Genomic DNA, 19,888 nt, shown 5'->3' on the forward strand with positions numbered 1-19,888 from the left:
TCCTCTGCACTGGAGCCTGCACAGGGTCTCAGGCACACGGGCCTGGAGCGCAGCTTCCGGGGACTTCTAGGTCCTGCTGAGCCACTGTACATGTTAGTATAGATTTTTTTAAACAATGGCTTACAAAGAGAAGGAGCCAGCTCTGGGAAGTGTGATCAAAGGGGTCTTCATTCTTAGCTGCTTTGCTCCTGGTTTTATTGGGGGGAATGTGTTTGTGTAATGAAGATGCGGTTTTCAAAGTTTTTTAAAAGGAGGGAAAAAACTTGAAAATACTGTCAACTACCTTCTAATGCATCCCTCTTTAGATGAAGACCTGTCTTTTCATCTGTAAAATGGATGTTAATAGTAAGTCGTAAGGTTAGGGTGAAGGTTGAACGTTTTAAAATAGGTAACTAGGGGCTTGGAATAGTGCCTGCACAGTAACACTATATGTAAATGTTAGCAGCTGCTGCTGTTATTATTATTGCGACCGTTAGGTCCTCATGGGAGGCTGTTACCTAGTGGTACCCAGCCCCTGAGGCAGTACAATCTAAGTTTGAACATCTGGCTCCACCACTTGCTCTGTGCCCTACTTTGCCTCACTAAGCCACAGTTTTCCCTCCTGTAAAACGGGAGGTTTCTAACTTACAGGCTAGTTGGTCAGGATTAAACAAGGCAGCACAGGGCCCTGCACACAGTAAGTACTCACTAAGTTCTGTGGTACACCCAAGCACTGCCTTCTTGGATTTCTCTGTTTCTTCGGGCACTGTTCAGACTAGGTAGGAGACAGGGAAAGTCAGAACAAGGACAGAACTTGATCCACACAGAAGAGAACAAAGGGAAGGAAGGTGGTTAAAAGGAAAAGCAGTGATTCCTTGGAGCCAGAAATAAGACGTCACCTCATTCCCTCCCATCCTACCTTATTAACGGATGAAGTTTCCAAAGCTCTCTGAGATCCTGTATCTTTCATGGCCATCCTTACCTTTGAAGCCTGGAAACTATTTAATATCCAAGACAAGTATGGGCAGCTCCAGGTCTCAAGTTAATTTTCTGCCACACTTTCAAGTCTGAAAGGTATTATTAAATATTAGGACACTCTAATATAGGCATGTCCAAGTCTGCAGAGGACCATTCTAACTTCTGAAAGTGAAGTGTGATGTCTGCCTAACCCTAAACCTGAAAATGACTCAATTGATTGGGTACAGCAGCACAGCAGAGCCGCCACCATGGCTTATCTGTCAGGCTGGTCACAGACAGAGGAGTATCCATAAAACCCATGTCATGGGGACTTTCTAGTGATGGGGGCCAGCCCCACAAGCATCCTGGAGCAGCCATTCCCCGCCCCCCCCCCCCCACTCCTGAAATACCACTTTCTCTGTGATGCCTGGACACCTGCTGCTGAGGATTCTACCTGCTCTAGCAAGCCCATTTTTGAGGTCCATGCTGAGGCCCCAAGAGGCAAAGGGAATTGCCCAAAGCCACCAGCAGGGCCCTCCCGTCACCACAGACCACAAAGCCTCTTTGTGACTCCAAGTTGTGCGTTCACCAAAAAGTACACAAGATAGAACTGGACGGGAAGAGAAAAGTCGGGCCCAACCCTGTATCCCCATCCCATCTAAGATGTTGAGATATATATTTGTTGAGAACCCTTGATGCTGAGTTCAGAATGTGCTCCACCTCCTTCTAAAAACTCATCAAGCCTCCACTCCCCCTCCCTTCCTGGAAGTTATTGTGGTCACAGAATGGAAATTTCTCTGTCATCCAGTTCAAACCGATTCTGTGTGGACAGCCAAAAAAGGCCCAAGTGTCTTCTTTGACACAAGAATGACCGAAGGCAAATCTACTCCTGCACTTGTTTTCTGTAGAATGTCTTAAGAGCCTTACTTCATAGAATTGTCACCATAGAATTAAGTAAATGAAGGCAGGTAAAGGCCCTAATAGGACCTGGTACACATTAAGTGCTCAACCATGAGTTGCCATTTCACCCAGACACACAATACCAAAACTAAACCAACGGTTCCTTTACCCCAGACTGGGGGGGCGGGCACCAAGCAGGGTTCTTAGCCACAGAACATGGACCACACACCACTTCCAACCGAAACAGTCTTAGGATCCCTTTCCCCGAGACCCATTCAAAACCAAGGAAATCCTTTGACCAAAGCAGATGCTCTAGAAACCTTTTTTCTTAAAAAATAAAAATAAAAATAAAAAAATAAAAAACCCTTTCATAATAAAGTTTATTACCTAAACTGGTTGTAAAAAATATAAAATAGGATTCTGCACAGCAGAAAAATAAAGCCAGAGACCCTCCCCAACCCCTGGTTTGTGCAAAGATATTGGGTATATGTAAACATGAAGAGGTAGGAGGTAAAAGTTCAGGTCCTGGCCCCAGATACAGTTAAGTTAAGCTGCTACTACAACCAGGGGGACCCAGAGGGAGCACCAGGAGGGGGCACGCCCCCAAGAGTTGGGGAGGGGTCAGCGGCCTCGTCTCCAGCTGAAGAGGGGGAGGGGCCTAGCCCCCACCCCCCACCCCAGACCCCAGCTCCCTTCAACCCAGGCGGGGAGGGCACCCACGTGGTTCCAGGGAAATAATAATTAAACATAATAACAAGGAGCCCCAGTTAATGCTGCCTTTGCGGCCGGTCAGATCTGGAAGGGGAAGGAGCTCAAGTAGTCGCGGAGGACGGGGTTGAGGGGGATGCGGGCCAGGTTCTCGCGGCCCACAGTGGCCACGATGCGCTGGCGACACAGCTCCTGCAGCGGCCTGACGCGGCGCTGGCGAAGAGGGGCCCCCAACATGCGGCGCGGCGCCGCCACGTAGTGCTCGAGCAGCTCGAAGAGGCAATCGAAGCTCTCGCGGCTGCCGTCCAGATGGAAGCGGCCAGCCTGGAAGTGCACGCGTATGCTTGTGGGGCCCGAGGCCATCTTCACGCTGAGGGCGAAGAAGCAGTTCCGCTGGCGGCTGTCGCGTACCAAGAAGGTGCCCACGGGCTCTGTGCGAAGCCGCTCGTGCGCCCCGTGCACGCTCAAGGGTCCCCAATAGAAGCCGCAGGCGTCGAGGAGTGCACTGGCACGGGTGATGCGCCGGTACTCGGCGTGTGAGCGGAACGTGCGGAAGTGCGTGTCACCTGGGGCCGGAGCTGGGACAGCCGGGCAGGGCCGCGGGCGCACAGGGGCCACAGGCGAGGAGGAGGAAGAGGAAGGCTCTGGCCGCCGTCGGGGCTCTGCTGCCGTGGAGATTGCATTGTCGGCTGCCACCTGGTTGTGTGCTACCATCCTACACGAGGGGCCAGCAGGAGGGGTGGGCCATAGCGTCCGGGGGTGCGCTGATAGGGGAGACAGAGGCAGTGAGTGGAGAGTTTGGGTGGGCACAGGTGAGGGACCGCGAGGCAGCTGGGAGTGTGTGGAGTTTCACGCTGAGCCGCCGACACTAAAGGGCCAAGGGCATAGGACCAATTACATGCGGCCCCTTAGAGCCTTAGTGGGCTAGAAAATACACTTCCCGGTACACAGAGCACTTCCAGGCGGTGGGGACTTGGTGGGGGCAGGGTCCAGCCGGCTCAGAGTTTGGATAAGCGAAGGGGGGCGTGGAGAGAGCTGCCAGGGAGAAGCCTGCCTGGACTATGGGGTTGGCCCTCGGCTCGCCGCCTGCTGGCCAGGCGGGGGATTGGCACCTCTTCTGAGCCATCTGGGCAAAGGCTGGAGAAAAGCTGTGCTGCGGGAACCCCACGCGCGGGGGGCTGCCAGGGCGGAGCCGGCGGGGGCCAGGAGCGTGGTGGCCCTGAGGCCAGTCTGGCATTCAGCTGTCCTTTACTTTTAGTTTACCCCTCTCCCTCCCGCTTCCTTGCCCAGTGCCCAGCTCACCTGGCGGCAGGGCGAGGGGCGCCGCGGGAGGGGCGGCAGGGGTCTCCGGGGCGGCTCTCACGCATGCTCTGGGGCCGGGAGCCGTGCAGCTGCCACGGCCGCAGCTCGCTCTGCTGGGAGCCCGCCCCTGCACCAGCCTTTTAAGTCGGCTTGGGGGGCGGGGCCCATCTACAGGAGGCCCCGCCCCTTACAGGCTCCACCCCCCTGCAGGCTCTCTTCTTCCGCGCCACTTTCGGTTTCTTTTTCAGCGTTGGAAGCCACACCAGCTCGACCTTTTGCATACACTGGAGACTCTCCCGTGGGAGGCCCCCTGCCCTGGCTTAACATCGCACCTGTCCTAGGAACCCTCCATCAAGGTCTCTGGCCCCGCCCCTTCTCAGATGCCCTCTTTGGACTTGGTGGTGCCCCTGTTTCGCTCCCCTGCCTGTGGTCGCAGATTTCTGCAGCCTAGCCCTTTGTGATGCTCTGGACTAGCCCTGACACGCCTCTCCCCGCCAGGTGTCTCAGCACCCAACCCGGCAGATCACTGCCTTCTACTCTGCTCGAACCAGACCCCTCCACCCGACCTGGGGTCTGGCCTGAAGACCCCAGCCTCTGACTCCTCGGGACTACAGCTATTGCCCTTACCCCGTAGTCCATGAGCCTGGGGCGGGGGGGTCCGCCCCCGCCCCCGCCCCCACACTCCTCCCGGCCCACCGCTGTCCCTGGTCTTGGCTTGGGCTTCCCAGGAAATCGTGGCCTGACCACAAGGCTTCGGAGGAACCCTTTGGTGGCGCAGAAAGGGCACCTCCACTGCGGGTCGAGTTCCTCAGAAACCGGGCGGGGCCCGGCAAGGTCCTAGGAGGACTTGGCTCGTCTTCCTCTGGCAGAAAAAGTGAGGCTCAGGGAGGGGCTCTGATCTGCAGTGACTAGCAGATGGGAAGCTCTGGAGGAGGCTCACCATCCTCCTTTTATTTTGGTGAGAGAGTAGCTGTGCACCTCCAAGTGCACTTCGGAGCCCAATGAAAAACTTTCATGTGATGACTCTTAAAACCTGTTTTATCCTGGCTAGCCCTCCTCTTCCCCAACTTCTTCCTTGTAGATTCCCCTCCCACTCTCAGTCAAGCATCTGCTTCCACTTGGCACTCACACCTTGGGCATGGGGCGAGGTGGGGATGGTGGTGTGGGCTATACTTTGTACATTTATGTGTGATCCAGTGTTCCTGTCTGTGGTAGAAAAGGGTGGAATAGGTACCTGACTAGAACATGTATTTCTGAAGGGAAGGAAGAGCGAATAAGGGTTGAGGCTGGTGGGTGGGTAGTCTCAGAGTCTGGAGGGGGTTACACAGAACACTGGACTGGCTGAGGACCGGGTGGCTGGCCTCACGCTGGCACACACTGCCCTCTACAGGCAGCTCTCAAGCAGCCTAGCCAGCTCCTCTCCTTGAAGCCCTGATGCCTGGTTTTCCTGCCTGCCTCCTTGCCTGGTGTTTCCCACCTCGTGTTTCCCCTTGCACACAAGAGGTGGCCCAGAATCAATCTTGTTTAGGACTCCACTGGCTCCCCGAGTTGTGTGTGACAGCGGCTAGTGTTGGTCATTGATGTGGTGGTCCTGGGTTGTGTGTGCGTGCATGTGCACGTACTTGTGTGCAGAGGGTGACAAAGATGCAGAGCCATGCATGTGCCAGGGATCAGGTGCTGTGGTCATTCCAGAGCTGGACCATGGGTCCAAACTACCTGGGTTCTAATTCTACCTCTTTGACTTTCTGGCCTTGTGCCCTTGAGCATGTAATTAACCCCTCTGCCTTTGTTTCTTCACCTGTGAAACATAATAATAGTACCTCCCTCGTAGGGGTGGGGATTAAATCGGTGATCATGGGTTGGTCAAGTGCTTAGAATAGTCCCTGGCTTATAATAAGCATTCATTAAGTGTTTGTTTTTGCTGTTGTTCACCCGAGGGTGCCTGTGGGCATGGCAGCATATTGGAGCCCGCAGACACATGGCTTCATTCTTTATGCCCAGATTAGAAGTCCTAGCCCAGGGAGCACAGATTAGAAGAGGCATAGGCAGAGTAGGAGAAGAGTTTCACCGGGGAAGCCAGGCTCCTAGATGTTGGCCACGGAGAGGGGTAGCACCTCCTTTTCTTCTCGCTTGAGCCAGGGCAGGTAGTCCAGGCCCAGAGAAAGTGGCCAGGCTGGTCTGGCTCCTGCATGACTTGTCTTCCTGCCAACATGTCTCCTTGACAGGCCTCTGGGCAGAGGGAGAGCTATAAATGGCTGATGACCCACATGCCCTCAGCCCCCACGGACAGTCTCCTTGGCTACTTGGGAGAGCCACCCATTTTCTGTTGGGACTGGGGCCTCCTCTTTCTTCTCCCATCTTGCTGATATCCTTCCACCCATCCCTGTGGAGCCCCTTCCTTCATTTCATTTACTGATACCTGTATTGGCCTAAGCTGACTGTGATAAATGCTTTAAATTCCTTAGACCATTGGATTGGCATACAACATCCCAACCTGCCCATTTTACAGATAGAGAAACTGAGGCTGAGGGGAGTCACTTGCCCAGGGGTACTCAGCTTAGAAGGGGCAGAGCTTAGAAGGGAGATTAATACACAGGATATTGGACCCCAGAGCTTTTGTCTTTGCCCACCGCATTGTAAACTCCTTCCCCCGACCTAGTGTTCTCAAATCCTGGTCTGTCTTCTGGAAAAATAGTAGATGCCACAGAAATAAATCAGCGATTCATTTGGATCCTGAGCCGGCCTGGGAAAGAGTGGGTGCAGGTCTGCCAGCTTCCCTCTTATTTATGAGCTTGGTGAGCACCAGGTCTTGGCATCCAGGCCTCTGTCTCGCCCTTTGTGGCTTTGGGCCCTACTGAATCTCAGTTTCCTTGCCTGCACAATGGGACTAGCCCCGTCCTCCGACCTGGCCAGATCCTGGTTGTGAAAGCGTGGTGAGTCAGGCCCCAGTTGTTCAACCCACGTGGGTTCTCTTCAGTGCCAACGTTGACGGTTACTATAGCTTTGTTTTCATTTTCTGAAGCCCTGAGTGCAAAATGAAACCAAATCTAGATGCCAAAAGGGAAAAAGAAATATGCGATTGCCAAGCATCTGCCTCCTGGCCGTTCTCCCTGGAGGACTGGTGCTAGGCTCAAATGAAGCTAGGCAGCATGGCAGCCCTGAGGGGCTCGGAGTCTACAGCAAGGCGGGGCTGCATGTGGACTCCAGGCCTATTGCTTCCCAGATGTGTGATCTTGAGCAAGCAGCTCTCCTCTTTGGGCCTCATTTGACCCATCTGCAAAATGAGTTTTGAAAAAAAAAAAAGTGTTATGGAAGTATCATACCTCATAGAGCAGTAATGCATGCAAAGCCTGAAGCAAAGTGCCAAGCACAGAAAAGGTGCTCAGCACAAGTGACTGCTTGTCACAGGGTCAGCCCTGTGTCCACAGCTTGTTCGGCCACAGCCAGACATGTGGAATGGTTCTCCTCCCCAACTTGGCAGGCCCTGGCAAACCAGAAATAAGGGGCCCAGCCCTCGGAACTCAATTTTGTAGGGTTTTCCCACCCCCCAACTTTGGCAAAGTCCTGCTGGGAAAAGCAGCACCTGGTTAGGATGTGTCATCCTGAAACTGCTCTCTTACCCAGTTCTCCTCAGCACTCCTAACTCTTGGGGCAGCCAGAGTTCCCATGGGAGTCTGTACCTCTGGGGAGTCCCAAATTGTGGGGTAGAGAGCATGGATTCTGTTCTCAGCCAGCCTGGGCTTAAATCTGTCACTTAATAAGCATGTGACCTGGGACAGGCTTTACATCCTCTGTGCTTCGGTTTCCTTATCTGCAATACAGGGGTAATAACATATCTACTTCACTTTTTCAGTATTTATTCAGTAGGTATTTGAGTGCCTACTGTCTGCTAGGCACTGAGGACTTAAGGGTCTTCTAGCAGACCTAGGGGAGACAGACAGTAAATTCACAGGGTCTTTTCAGATAGTGATAACTGCTACGTGGGAAATAAACATGGAGAAAGGGAGTCACGAGATGTTTATGGGGTGGGGGAGGAGTGAGATAACGTAGTCAGGGAAGCCTCCTGGAGACAGTGACGTGAGAATTGAGGTCTTTCTAAAAGCAAGTGACAAGGACTGCAATTAGAAGAGCCAGTGCGGAGGCCCTGAGGTGGGAGTCAAGTGGCATGCTGAAGGATCGGAAAGGACACGTGTAGCGAGCAAGGGGTGAGTGCAGGGGTGAGGCCTAGGGCTTGGCCAGTTGATGGGGCAGGGCCTTGCTGGGAGGTAGGAGAGGTTTGGATTTCACCCTGACCGCAGGAAACAAACCTAGAAGCCCAGGAGACACTGTGGGATCGAGTGTGGAAAGAAAGAGCCCTCTGGCTGCTGAACTTCCAGGCAGCTTGGGCTTTAGCCAAGATGACCTACAGCAGGGACATACCTCACAGCTGACCCTGAGCCCACTTCCCCCACCCAGGATGTTACCACCCTAGCCCCTGAAATGGGGATCAAGATCAAGACTCCTCTAAGGAAGCACTGGGACATTCATGCTTCAGGAGGCCTGAGCTCTGGGGTCGGCCATTACGCCCCTGGAGACCTTGGGAAGGGGATCACCATTTGCTGGTGACAATTTTTTGGTATAGTGTCTTATATCATCTTTCTTATGGTTCTGCAAATTAGGTGTCGCCACTTACCAGATGAGAAAAGCACCATTTAGGGAGCTGGTGGAACTTAGTGAAGGTGTTTGGGGGAAGCCCCACTTCACTGTGTGTGGTAGACCGTAGTCCTAGCCCCTCCCAACAGCAGGAAAGATTATGTGCTTTAGTGGAGGCGGGGCGGGGGGCGGGGGCTTTGCAGCTAGCTGGGACCGCTTGAGTCCAAGAAGAAGTTTCTCCTCTTGGACAGAGGAGGCCGAAAGGCCAGGGAGTGATGACACGAGCCGGTGGCTGGACTCCAATGTGATGACAGGCTGACTCCTCCACAGTCCTGGGGAGACGTGATGAGAACCTTCCAACAGGCCCATTTGTCCCCGTGTGACAGGTGAAGAAAGGAGAGATTGGTCAGAGATGAGAAGTAGCTGGTACTAACCAGCTTTCAGAAAGTAGCCACTATTATTGTGTTAATAATTCCCAGGTAGGAGGAGCTGGAAAGAGGATTTCTCCGAGCACTGGTTGTGGAAGCCAGACAGACCTGGTTCCCGTCGCACGTCCCCACCCCACCCCTATCGGCACTGTGGCTTCGGGCAAATCGACTTAATCCAGTGGCTCTAAGAACTGTCTCACAAAGCAGGTCCAGTGCCTTTTCATCAGCAGATCCCTCAGGACCTTGCCGGAATTTATTCGCAACTATTTTTACATACTATTCTAACAAGCTGCTCTAGTTCCCAGCCTACCCCATTTCTGAAGTGGCAACTTAGGTTCCAGCAGCTGACAGCAAGAAGCAGTAGCAGATACCCTTGGCAGTGGACATAGAGGGGGAAAAGGAATTTGCAGAAACTCTGAGATGAGACACGAGAACTGACACATGGCCAGCGGGGCACACAGAGAGTGGGGGCAGGAAGGTGCCTCAGCTCACTGACGCCTCACTGTGAGAAAGCTGTTGAGGGTGGCAGGAGCCATGACAAGAGGTTGAATTTGGCCTGGTTCTCAGTGTGAGGAGCCATCTCATTTCAGGGCACACTGACCAGCAGCAGACTTGACCATGGCCCATGACATGGCAAAGCCCAGTGTCTGCTGGTGTAAGAGTAGGCACCTGGCCAAGCCAGCAGGGCCCTGAGCAGGCTCTGGAAGGAGGTGATCCTTGACCTGAATTTTAAAGAACAAGTGGGACTTAGCCCAAGGAAAAGAAGGGAGACCACTCCTGGCAGAGCGCAGCACAGACAGGTGTGGAGAAAAAACTGAGGACCCGAGTGGCAGATGGCAGGAGGTGAGCCTGAGCTGAGCAGGAGAGGCACTCAGGGCCACCACAGTGGTTTACAGGCAGAGACTTGGCTGCTGGAAGGCAATGGGCTGGACTTAGTCTCTCCCTGCCCTGGGGCAGTGAGTCCCTTTGGGGAGAGCCTCTGAGTCACCTTGTCCAGACTGTCAAGCCCAGAAAAGGGTCTGATGCCATTGGCTTGAGTGAAGATAGCATTTTGCAGTAACAGAGTTTATACTCAACATTCCTATATTATCTCTTTTCCGAGCCAACAAAGCTTTGCTGAGCACCTGCTGTCCTACTAGATGCTTCACTGATGCACATTTCTTTTCTCTCCCTTAATTTACTTTGTTATTTCCTTGTATAAAATAACTAAAGCATTTTCCCTTCCCGGAGGTGTGTCCTTCCAGATCCTTTTGTATGCATTTACATACTGCATTTTGTCCCATAAGAATATAGTGTTGCTCTGTGTAGAATTTTTTCCTCTATAAACGTATCTTTCTCTATATTGCCCTTTTTACCCAACAACATATCCTGGCAACCTGGGTAGATCACATATAGATCAACTTCATTCCTTTAAAAGACTATATGATATTTTTAAAATTGTGTCCTCAGTGTTCATTTAGCTATCCCTAGTGGAAGGGCACATACATTGTTTCCAGTTTTCTGCTCTTGCAAACAATGTGGCCCCACACCTCCCTGTAGGGCATCTCAGCACACGTGTGAGAAACACTTTAATGGACACCGTCAGTTGCCTGCCAACATGCCTGTGCACCTTCACCCTCTCAGCAGTGGCATTTGGCCTTATGTGCTTCCCCATGCCTTGACCAGTACTGGTTTTTGTCAAACCGTTTCCATCTTGGCCCATTCAACAGGTACCCAAGTGGCATCTCGCCATTGCTTTAATGCCTGCTCTTTCATGTATTCAACAAATGTTTACTGAGCATCTAATGTATGCAAGTACTTGGGGTGCAGCAATCAAGAACATCAGGGTCGCTTGGACCTCTTCACAAAGCATGAGAGGCTCAGAGAGGTTAAGAGACAGGCCTGGTATCACCCAGAGAGGGAATGGGGGAGCTTGGAGTTGACTCTGGGTCTGTGTAGCTGTAGAGTTTGATGTATGTTTTTGTCCTGAATCATATCTCAAACGGGCATCTCATCCCAGGCACTGCATTCTCTTCCTTGACTGCTCCATGCTTCGTCCTCCCCCAGGAGTGCTGGGTCTCCAGGAGTGCTGACATCAGGGGCCTACAGGAGTGACAGCGCCCCAGGCAGCTGACCACAGTCCTACCACAGACCGGGCTGTGTCTGTTACCCAGACCTCACCTTACTCCCCTATCCCACCGAAATTAACCAGAAACGCAAGATTGGTTGCCTTCAGAATCTGCATGGCCTCTCAGTGGCTGAATTGGGTGTCTGTTTCTGTCTCCTGAATTTGGGTTCCCAGCAGGCCTGCCCTCAAACTACTGCTGCCCCACCCCAAACCAAACAAGTGAAAGAATGAATCTGTGGTTTGATGTTTTTCCTCTCGTCATCGTGTGTCTGACTGTGAGAGGGTGGATGTGCGCCTGTGAGTGCTTGCTTGAGTGTTTCAGAGTGAGAGGGGAGGCGGGTGAGAGCCTGCCTGTGTGTATTTGGGAGTCTTCACGTGAACCTCGGTCACTGGATCTGAGTGGGTTTGAGTGGTGATTTCTTAGATATATGGCTGGGTGTCTGTGTGTGTTTGTGTCCCTTTTTATTCTGCTTGTTTGTTTCAGGGACATGTGGGGTTAAGGATGGGTCTATGAACCGTGCATGTGACCCAGTCCGTGTGTGTACCGGTTCACTTCCTCTATCGTAGAGATGGTGTCTCTACACCTTCAGTGGTCATATTATAAAAGGACCTGTTCAGAGAATAGGGAAGTCCTTTGGTGAGCGGAGCTCAAAGTCCTTGACCTTATGCTCAGACCCACTTTCTCTACCTTCTCCCTTAAACGTTCTCCCCGGAAGTGCTTTCCAAACTCTTTCGCACTGTGGCTTCAATGACTATCATGGGATTATGTGGTTTTACATTTTTAAATGGGAACCAGGAGGTTTGGGGCAAAGGATGAATGAACCTCTGATCCTAGACCTGCCCTCCAGGGGAACTTGATCAAATCATTTCACTTCTGAGTCTCAGCTTCTTCATCTGTAAAGAGGGAAGAGTAATGCCTCCTGCTGAGGGTGTGTGGATGCAGTGGAAGTATATTATGTCAAAGGGTCTGGCACCTAGTAGGTGCTCAATAAATGGTCATTTCCTCAGCCTGATTGGGCCCTCCCCCACACTCTAAGAAGGTGCGTGGTATCAACCTGGAACATTCCCTGCTGTTAGTGCAGACTGTGTCCCAGACCCTCTGCTAGGTGCTTGCATGATTATCATCTCAGTGAACCCCCAGTGACCCCTCAAGGGAGGTGCTTTAGCCTCCCATTTTACAGAGAAGACTGGGGCGCAGAGAGAGGAAATGACTTGCTAAGGCCCCACAGTTGAGCTCTGAAAGAGGTTCTTCCATGGCATGCTACTGCTTGTTCTGCAGAACTTGGACTTCCCTTTTTTTATTGAGCTATAATCAGCATATTATATTAGTCGCAATGCAATGACATATGTAATTAAATGGTAATGGAAGAAATACAATTAAAAAATTTTTTGAAAAAAAAGTGATATACGTATCTGTTACGAAATGATAACCACAATAAGGCCCCCTTTTGGTCCCTCTCCCTGCACTGCAGACCCCCCATCATGTCCACGTTTGCTCCATCCTCCATCACCACATGTTCTATCTCATTCCTTCGGCCCAAATGCCATATGATACACAAAAAGCAGTAAGAGCAAGCGTGTGCCAGTGCTGTGCTAGGTGCTTTTACACACCTATGGCTGCTGCTGTTCCTGAGGCTGGAATTATCACCCTGCTAGACAGATGAGACAAATAAGTCTCAAAGTGAATGTGACCAGCCCGAGGTCCCCCAGCTAGGAGTGTGGGAGCCAGTGTAAACCAGAGTCTGACCTAAAACCAAGGTTTGTAGGTTTGAAGGTCGGAGGGTAATTTACATGGGACCCTGACCATCCCTTAATCCTTTTATCTGGCAACTAGCATTTTTTCAAAAAAAAAATTGTCTAGTACTTTTTATGTCCAGTTAATAATAGCAAAGTGTCATTGAGTACCTACTATGTGCTAGGCCTAGATACAACTTCATACACATGATCTCATTGAACCCTCCAGCCTTCCAACGAGAGACCCATTTTATAGATGAGAAGGTCAGTTTTCTCTTGATAATTGGTCTAATCATTTAATGACACGGTATCTTATCTCCTAATTCATATAGAACTGACGTGCCTGTAGGGCTCTCTTCACCTTTCTCTTCACCTTTCTCTTCCCTCTAGCTCTTAGCCCAATGCCTGTATAAGTAGGTGCCCAGTAAATGTTTGCTGAAGGAGGAACTCGCTCCTTCAGCCCATCTGTATTGGAGATCTCCAATGCCATCCTTCTGTCCCTCTCTCCTGGCCACAACCTACCCATGGCTCTTCCTCTTGTCCCTTCCACCCTCTACAATTCAGCCTCTACACAGCAGCCAGCACAATCTTTAAATACACATTAGACCTTGTCATTTGCACCAAATATGTCCCAGCTCTCCACAGCCTGCAAACCCCTGCATAGCCTGGCCCCTCCTGGCACTCCCACCTCCTTTTCTGCCATCTGTATACCCTGTGCCAGCTACTCCAGTCACTGGAACACCCCAAGTTGTTTCCCCCCTTGGGGCTTTTGCACATGCTGTTTCCTTGGCCTGGAACCCCATCAGAGTTGCTCTGCATCATGTTACCTTGCTTCACCACTCCTCCCACCTATCTCCTGCCATACCTCTGGGCTGGCTACTGTGTGTGGATCACATCCACAGTGTGTGGGCCTGTGGGCTCCTGTGTGTGCACACTTGTATATACAAATGTGTGAGCATATAGGGCAAAGGAGAGCTCTGCACAAGTGGAGTGTTGCCCTCTACTTTGAAAACTTCTTGGTGTCTCCACCCTCCATTCATTTCTGCCCCTGTGCTGGCATGGCTCCTTACACTTTCATGAGGTCTCATCACAAGGCACACGTCCCAGCTTTTCTGCTTTGTGCTCCCCAAACATGATGCCTTTAGTGAATTCAAAATGCCGACTCAAAGAAAGTCATCCAGTGTACAGCTTTAATCATTGTCGCATAGAAATCACATCTTCCTGCAAAAAGTTTGACTTCCTTCTAGAATTCCATGTATGATGGTGTTTCTCATTTGGGTGGAACAGGTACAGGAGCAAGCCATGGAGTGTGATCTCAGTTGTGTTTCTGCCCTAAGTGAAAGGAATAGAAAAGGGACCTTTAATAGTTGTACTTCATGAAGTTAGCCCTCTCCTTTGGGTCTTGTACTGCTCTTTTGTAGTCAAATATGGACATGGATAGAGCATAGACTTCCATCAAGTTCCTTTTGATCTATGAATCCATCCATCCCAACCATTAAAAAGACTGAGTGAAAAGATAAAAAGACTTGGATGACTCATGGATGGGCCCTGAGTCATCCCAGTCTTTTTATCCAACATTCATTTCATTCTTTCAAATATATCCAGACTACCCATTTAGTTTCAGTCCAAACATCTGTTCTTCCATCCATTGGTCCATTCAATTCATCCATTCAGTTAACCGTGTGTCAGTTCACCTACCCATTTGTTTGACCACAATAATCTAGTCATCCACCTACCTAGTCAATTATTTAACCAATTCACTATCCATTCACCAACCACATCCAGACTTTCTACTCATCCAACTGATGCATTCTTCTGTCCATCCCTCTACCCATCCATCAGTCCACTTAAGCAATTAACTCTTCTACCACATCTCTTTACCTAACCACCCTTCTAATGAATTATTTATCCACCTAGCCTCCCATCTACCCATTCATCCTTCCACCTAGCTAACCTGGCACCTGTCCACCTTCCCGATCAACCCATCCAACTTATTTGAAGAACTAGTCCAGCAAAATGTATTGTGTGTAAAACTTCCACAGTTTTTACTCTCCCTCTTTACCATTGCCTGTGGTTCCTCTTTGCTCTAGCCTGGAGGCTGCAGCCTTCACCTCACTGCCCCCAGTGTCTGGCTGGGCAGCTCCCCCTCACCTGGGGAGTTCTGTGGCCTGAGCTTTGCCTCTTTGTTTTGTATACCTACTGGCTCCTTTTGACCACCTTTCTCTTGTTCACTTTTCCTTCCAAGTTTTTTCTTTTCTTGGTTTAGCTGCAGGAATGGATAGTGGGTCACATGCAGCAGTGGTGGGAATGCATGGTGTGTTTGTGATGTCTTGGTGGTGGGCTGGGGCTTGGACTCTGGCTCTGGTGGCCAGGTGGGCTCTGGTGGCTGGTCAGGCTTTGGCTGCAGCTCTAGCTGCAGTTCTGGCAGTGGTAGCTATAGTTGTGCTGGTTGCAGGTGTGGCTTTGGGCCAAGAGTTGCTATAGGGCTGGGTGTGGATGATGGGAAGGTTCTGTGTTTTGGTGTCCATGGGAGGACACACTTAGAAGGGTAGAGGCTGCCTCCTCCTCCTCTTCTTCCAGCACACCAAGCTTTACAGAGTCCCTGGCATTCTCTAGTTTTATAGTTGGGCCCAATTTTGACAAGGGTATAACAGATGTGGCCCAGTGGGACAAAGCCCTCTATTACTTACCCTAACCCCCAGGGTGGGGCAGCTTTCAGGGGCCCTCTGGGGTAATCCCATCTGCTGGTTAAGAGTAGGGACCCTTGGGTCAGATTGAACTGGGACCACATCACAGATCTGCTTTTTCCTTTCTTTATGAGTCACTCACCTGGGCATTCACCTCTCTAAGCCCCAGTTCCCCTATCTTTATAGAGTGGGGACAATAAAAATATCTACTTCCTAGGGACGCCAGACAAATTAAATGAGAGACCCTGTGTCCAGAAGTTGGCTCAGGGCCAGCCCACAGTAAGAACTCAATAAACATTGACTAAGCATTCCAGCTCTTTCTTATTCCACCCAGGCAGCTTAGAGGCCAAGGGCACAGTCCTGACCCCAGTGATAGTTGACTGGAGGGTGGGTGGTTGATACTGTTGAATGGATTGGATGGCTTATCAGATGAACGATAAGAGCAATGGATGGAATAGGCTGCTGGTGGTCCTGGGCCCTGCCTGGCAAGCCATTTTCCCAGCAAGATTTAGAGCCAGATTCAATCCCACTTTGTGCTCATGTCCTATCTTGGGTTGGTCATTTTGGTTTTAAGGTTTGGCTTCCTTATCTGACAAAGGGATGTCATTCCTTCCTTCCTGGTATTCTTGTGAACCTGAAGTGCCTGTCAAGCCACAGGAGGCCCTTGAAAACTCTTTTCCTCCTTCAGATTCCTGCCTCCTGACTCTACCTCCCTCCCTGCTAATGAAGCCCCATTTATAGTTGGAATCACGCCAGCCCCGACCCAAATCTCCCAGCACCTGTGGAAGAAAGCCCAAACCCATGTTTACATAGGAAGTCCTGTGAGCAATAGTGGCCCAACCCTGCCTACACCTTGGCCAACACCCTGGGGCGTAGCTCCTGGCCACTCTAGCCTGCAGCTTTCCCCTCTCCCCCACAAAACTCCCTCAGTCTCCATCTCCCCACCCCTGGCAGGCCCCCTCGCCCATGTCTACTTCTCCTTCTCTATCACTCATGCACACTTTGCTTCTTGTTATGAGGCCTTGCTGTCATCTGCTTTCATTACGGTTTATTTCTTAACAAGCATGTCATTTTACTCACAGTGAAAACCACCCTCGCTTACTGAGCACTTCCTATATAGCTGGGCTCCGGGCAACCCCTTTTCTTCTGGGCAGCTTAGGCCTTGAGTCTCACAGTGGCCCTTGTAGTGGAGGCTGAATGGTGGCCCCCAAAGATATATTCAGGTCCTAACCCCAGAACCTGTCAATATGACCTTATTTGGAAAAAAGCATCTTTGTAGGTGTGATTAAATTAAGGAGAGTGTCTTGATTGTCCAGGTGGGCCCTAAGTCCAATCACAAGTATCCTTATAAGAGGCAGAAGAGAAGACACGTGGGGAGAATAGACCATATAAAGGCAGAAGCAAGGAAGGAGCCACCGTGAGCTGTATAAGGCAAGGCAAGGTTCTCCCCTAGGTCCTCCAGGGAGAGTATGGCCCAGCAGACTTCTTGATTTCAGAGTTCTGGCCTCCAGATTGTGAGAGGATAAATTTTTGTTATTTTTTAAAATATTTTATTTCTTTATTTTTAGAGAGAAGGGAAGGAAGGCAGAAAGAGAGGGAGAGAAACACGGATGTGTGAGAGAAACATGGATCAGTTGCCTCTTGTACTTGCCCTGACGGGGGACTGAACCCACAACGCAGGCATGTGCCCTGACCAAGAGTTGAACTGGCAGCCTTTCACTTTGCAGGATGACGCTCAACCAACTGAGCCACGCTGATCTGGGCCAAATTTCTGTTATTTTAAGCTGCCAACTTTCTGATCATTTGTCGCAGCAGTCCCAAGAAACTAGTGAACCATATGAGGCAGGTATGATTATTACATTTTACAAAGAGGGAGCAGACTCAGAGAGCTTGGGTAATTAGCCCAGAGTCTCACAGCTAGTCAGTGGCAGAGCCAGGGTCCAAACCCAGGTCTAGCTCCCTCTTGTCCAGCCTGTGGTTGCTGAGGGGCCCAAGGGGATTATGGAGGGCACACGTGGCTCTGTTCTAATGACCTTGCCTTGTGTGGGCTCAGTTGGGCTGGTTGGAAGCCATGCTGTGAAAACTCTTTCTGGGTCCCCCGTCTTCCTCCCACACCTCCACTGCTAACTCCGCACTTCCACATGCTTGCATGTGTAGTGGGACAGAGACGGTGTTTTATTAATCTTAGATAGAGCCTGTAGTGACTGGCACATACAGAAGGGGCTCAACAAATATTCTCTGGGTGACTGGATGGGCAGGTGGATCTCTGGAAATTGGACAAAAGGACAAAGCTGGTTGACCAACTTACTCGGTCAGGGGTATGGGTAGGAATCAAGAACAGCAGGAGCCTCCTCCTTTGGACATCACTTGCCCTTTGCTATCTGCAAGTCTCAGTAGTGGCCTCCCCTCTGTGTGACCCAAGGCCTCTCCTTACCCCTGGCACATACCCCCACCCCCAAAGAAGCTGAAATTACTGGGAATACTGCCCCTTCCCTCCCCCAGCAGCCCTGATCAGGATTCTTCTCAGCCAAATGGCTGGTTCTTGGGGCCTCTCGAGGGCAAAGGGTAGAGAGCACACTTGTCATTTCTTCATGGGCAAGATGGCCAACAGACACGTTCTGTTGCTTCTCCAAGTGGACAGAATATGTGGACACAGGGCCTGGGTTCTGTATCTGTGTTTGGGAGCCTCTCTGGGCTTCCTTTGCCCATTGCTCTAATGAGGACACGGGTTCTGCCCTCACAGCCAGACCCCTTGATAAAGGCACACAAGACCCTCTGAGGGCACAGAGGGCCACCTTGAGTGTGAGGGTGGCAGCAGAAGAATCACTGGCTGAGAGGCACTCAGACCCCTCCACACACTCTGATCCTAAAACCAGGGCCAGTGAGGCGGATGGAGCCACCACACTCCAGTAACAATACCCGTCTTAGACGTTCACTCTGTGCCAGGCCTGGGCCCACCCAACATTTCAGTTAATTCTCCTGACCCACTGACCGATGGGTACTATTAATCTCACCCTTAAGCTGAGCAGGCCAAGGCTCAAAGACAGTAACTTGCTCAGGTTACGCAGTTAGCAGAAGGAAATTTGAACCCAGGTGTGAACTCCCAAGCCAGTACTCCTTAACAAAACTATCCATGGCTAGAGCAGCAGAATGGCTGGGGGGGAGGGTGGGGAGAGGCAGTTGTTCAGAGTGAATACATTGTCCCACCAGGTGCTCCTGGCCTGTGTCTGCTCAGACTTGGAGAGGAATCTCACCTGACTCACCTGTACCTCCTGTCCCCTGTCACACATATACCCCGAGATGAGACTGGCTGAGATGACTTTTCCAGTCCAGACTACCACATTTTCATCCCCCCAAAGCAGGGGAGGACAGATGAGAAGTCACAGAGAGTAAACCTTATGAGAACTTCTGGCTGGACATCAGAAACAGAGGTCACTGACTCCTCTTCAACCTCCCTAAACACACACACACGCAAACACACAAGGTACCACAGGCCCCGAGTTGGGGAGACCAGAAAGGAGAAGAATTCCTTTGGAGATTTTATTGATTCTTTTCAGAAAGTTCTTCTCACTGGAACAGCAGCGGGCACCTCTTCCTGGGCCATCTATCTGGGATCAGGAGAGTGTCTGCTTCGGCTTGGGGCTCTGCTGGGCCACAGGGTCATCTTCAGCGCCCTCTTCCTGCCTCTCAGGCTCCATCAGCAGCAGCTTGCCCTGTACAGGGAGCTCCTCTTCCTCCTCCTCTTCTCCCTCCTCTTCTTCCTCGCCCTCTGAAGACAAGGAGAAGTTATCTTGGCTCACGCAGGCCACGAGCTTCTTCATGGAGGATTCATGGCCCCGGCTGTGGCTTGTGCTTAGCTTGGCACAGTGGGAACCCATTGCTTGCTTTGGTTGCCTTTGCGGACTGGGAGGGAAGGCCACTGGAGGGGGGTGCATAGTGGAGAGGCCATGAGGATTGTAGGCAGGGTGCTGACATCACAAAGGAGCCCCTGGAGTTCCCCACCCTCAGATACCTGAGTCATAAGCAGCCCCCATGAGCTCTTGCCACCTACAGAACCGGACAGACAGAATACCGGGTCAGTGCCAATACCAGTGCCAATGCTGCCTCCCCGTGCCAGGTTGCCTCCTCCATCTGGCCTTATTTGTCCTGATAAAAGTCCCATTTTTAGCCCTGACCAGTGGCACAGTTGGTTGGGCATCATTTCTCAGAGTGAAAGATCGCTAGTTTGATTCCCATTCAGGGCACATGTCTACGAAGCAGGTTGGTCCCCAGTCAGGGCCCGTGTGAGAGACGGCCAATTGATATTTCTCTCTCTCTTTCTCCCTCATTTCCCCTCTCTCTAAAAATAAATAAAATCTTAAAAAAACAAAAGTCCCCTTGTAGCTGGGATGACAATTGGGGACAGAATTTCCAGGAGTGGGAGAATGCACAGACTCCTCCCCCACCCCAGAAAT

General features: G+C 51.2%; 3 protein-coding genes across 3 annotated transcripts; all 3 read right to left on the minus strand.

Annotated features, from left to right (window-relative positions):
- Positions 1-2,197: 2,197 nt before the first annotated feature.
- SOCS1 (suppressor of cytokine signaling 1) lies at positions 2,198-3,957 on the minus strand. The gene is made up of 2 exons (XM_024571612.4): positions 3,847-3,957; positions 2,198-3,308 (listed from the first exon to the last, which is right to left on the minus strand). The coding sequence occupies exon 2, from the start codon at positions 3,256-3,258 to the stop codon at positions 2,626-2,628; it is 633 nt and encodes a 210-aa protein (XP_024427380.1). The 5' UTR covers positions 3,259-3,308; positions 3,847-3,957; the 3' UTR covers positions 2,198-2,625.
- Positions 3,958-10,883: 6,926 nt separating this feature from the next.
- On the minus strand, positions 10,884-15,275 carry TNP2 (transition protein 2). The gene is given in 3 exon segments (XM_024571325.2): positions 10,884-10,988; positions 14,899-15,212; positions 15,215-15,275. Coding segments are annotated over 3 exon segments (480 nt in total).
- A 3,773-nt stretch (positions 15,276-19,048) lies between these two features.
- On the minus strand, positions 19,049-19,312 carry PRM3 (protamine 3). The gene has a single exon (XM_024571324.1). The coding sequence runs from the start codon at positions 19,310-19,312 to the stop codon at positions 19,049-19,051; it is 264 nt and encodes an 87-aa protein (XP_024427092.1).
- Positions 19,313-19,888: the final 576 nt, after the last annotated feature.

This window comes from Desmodus rotundus, chromosome 1, assembly GCF_022682495.2.
Source record: "Desmodus rotundus isolate HL8 chromosome 1, HLdesRot8A.1, whole genome shotgun sequence".
Lineage (NCBI taxonomy): Eukaryota > Metazoa > Chordata > Mammalia > Chiroptera > Phyllostomidae > Desmodus > Desmodus rotundus.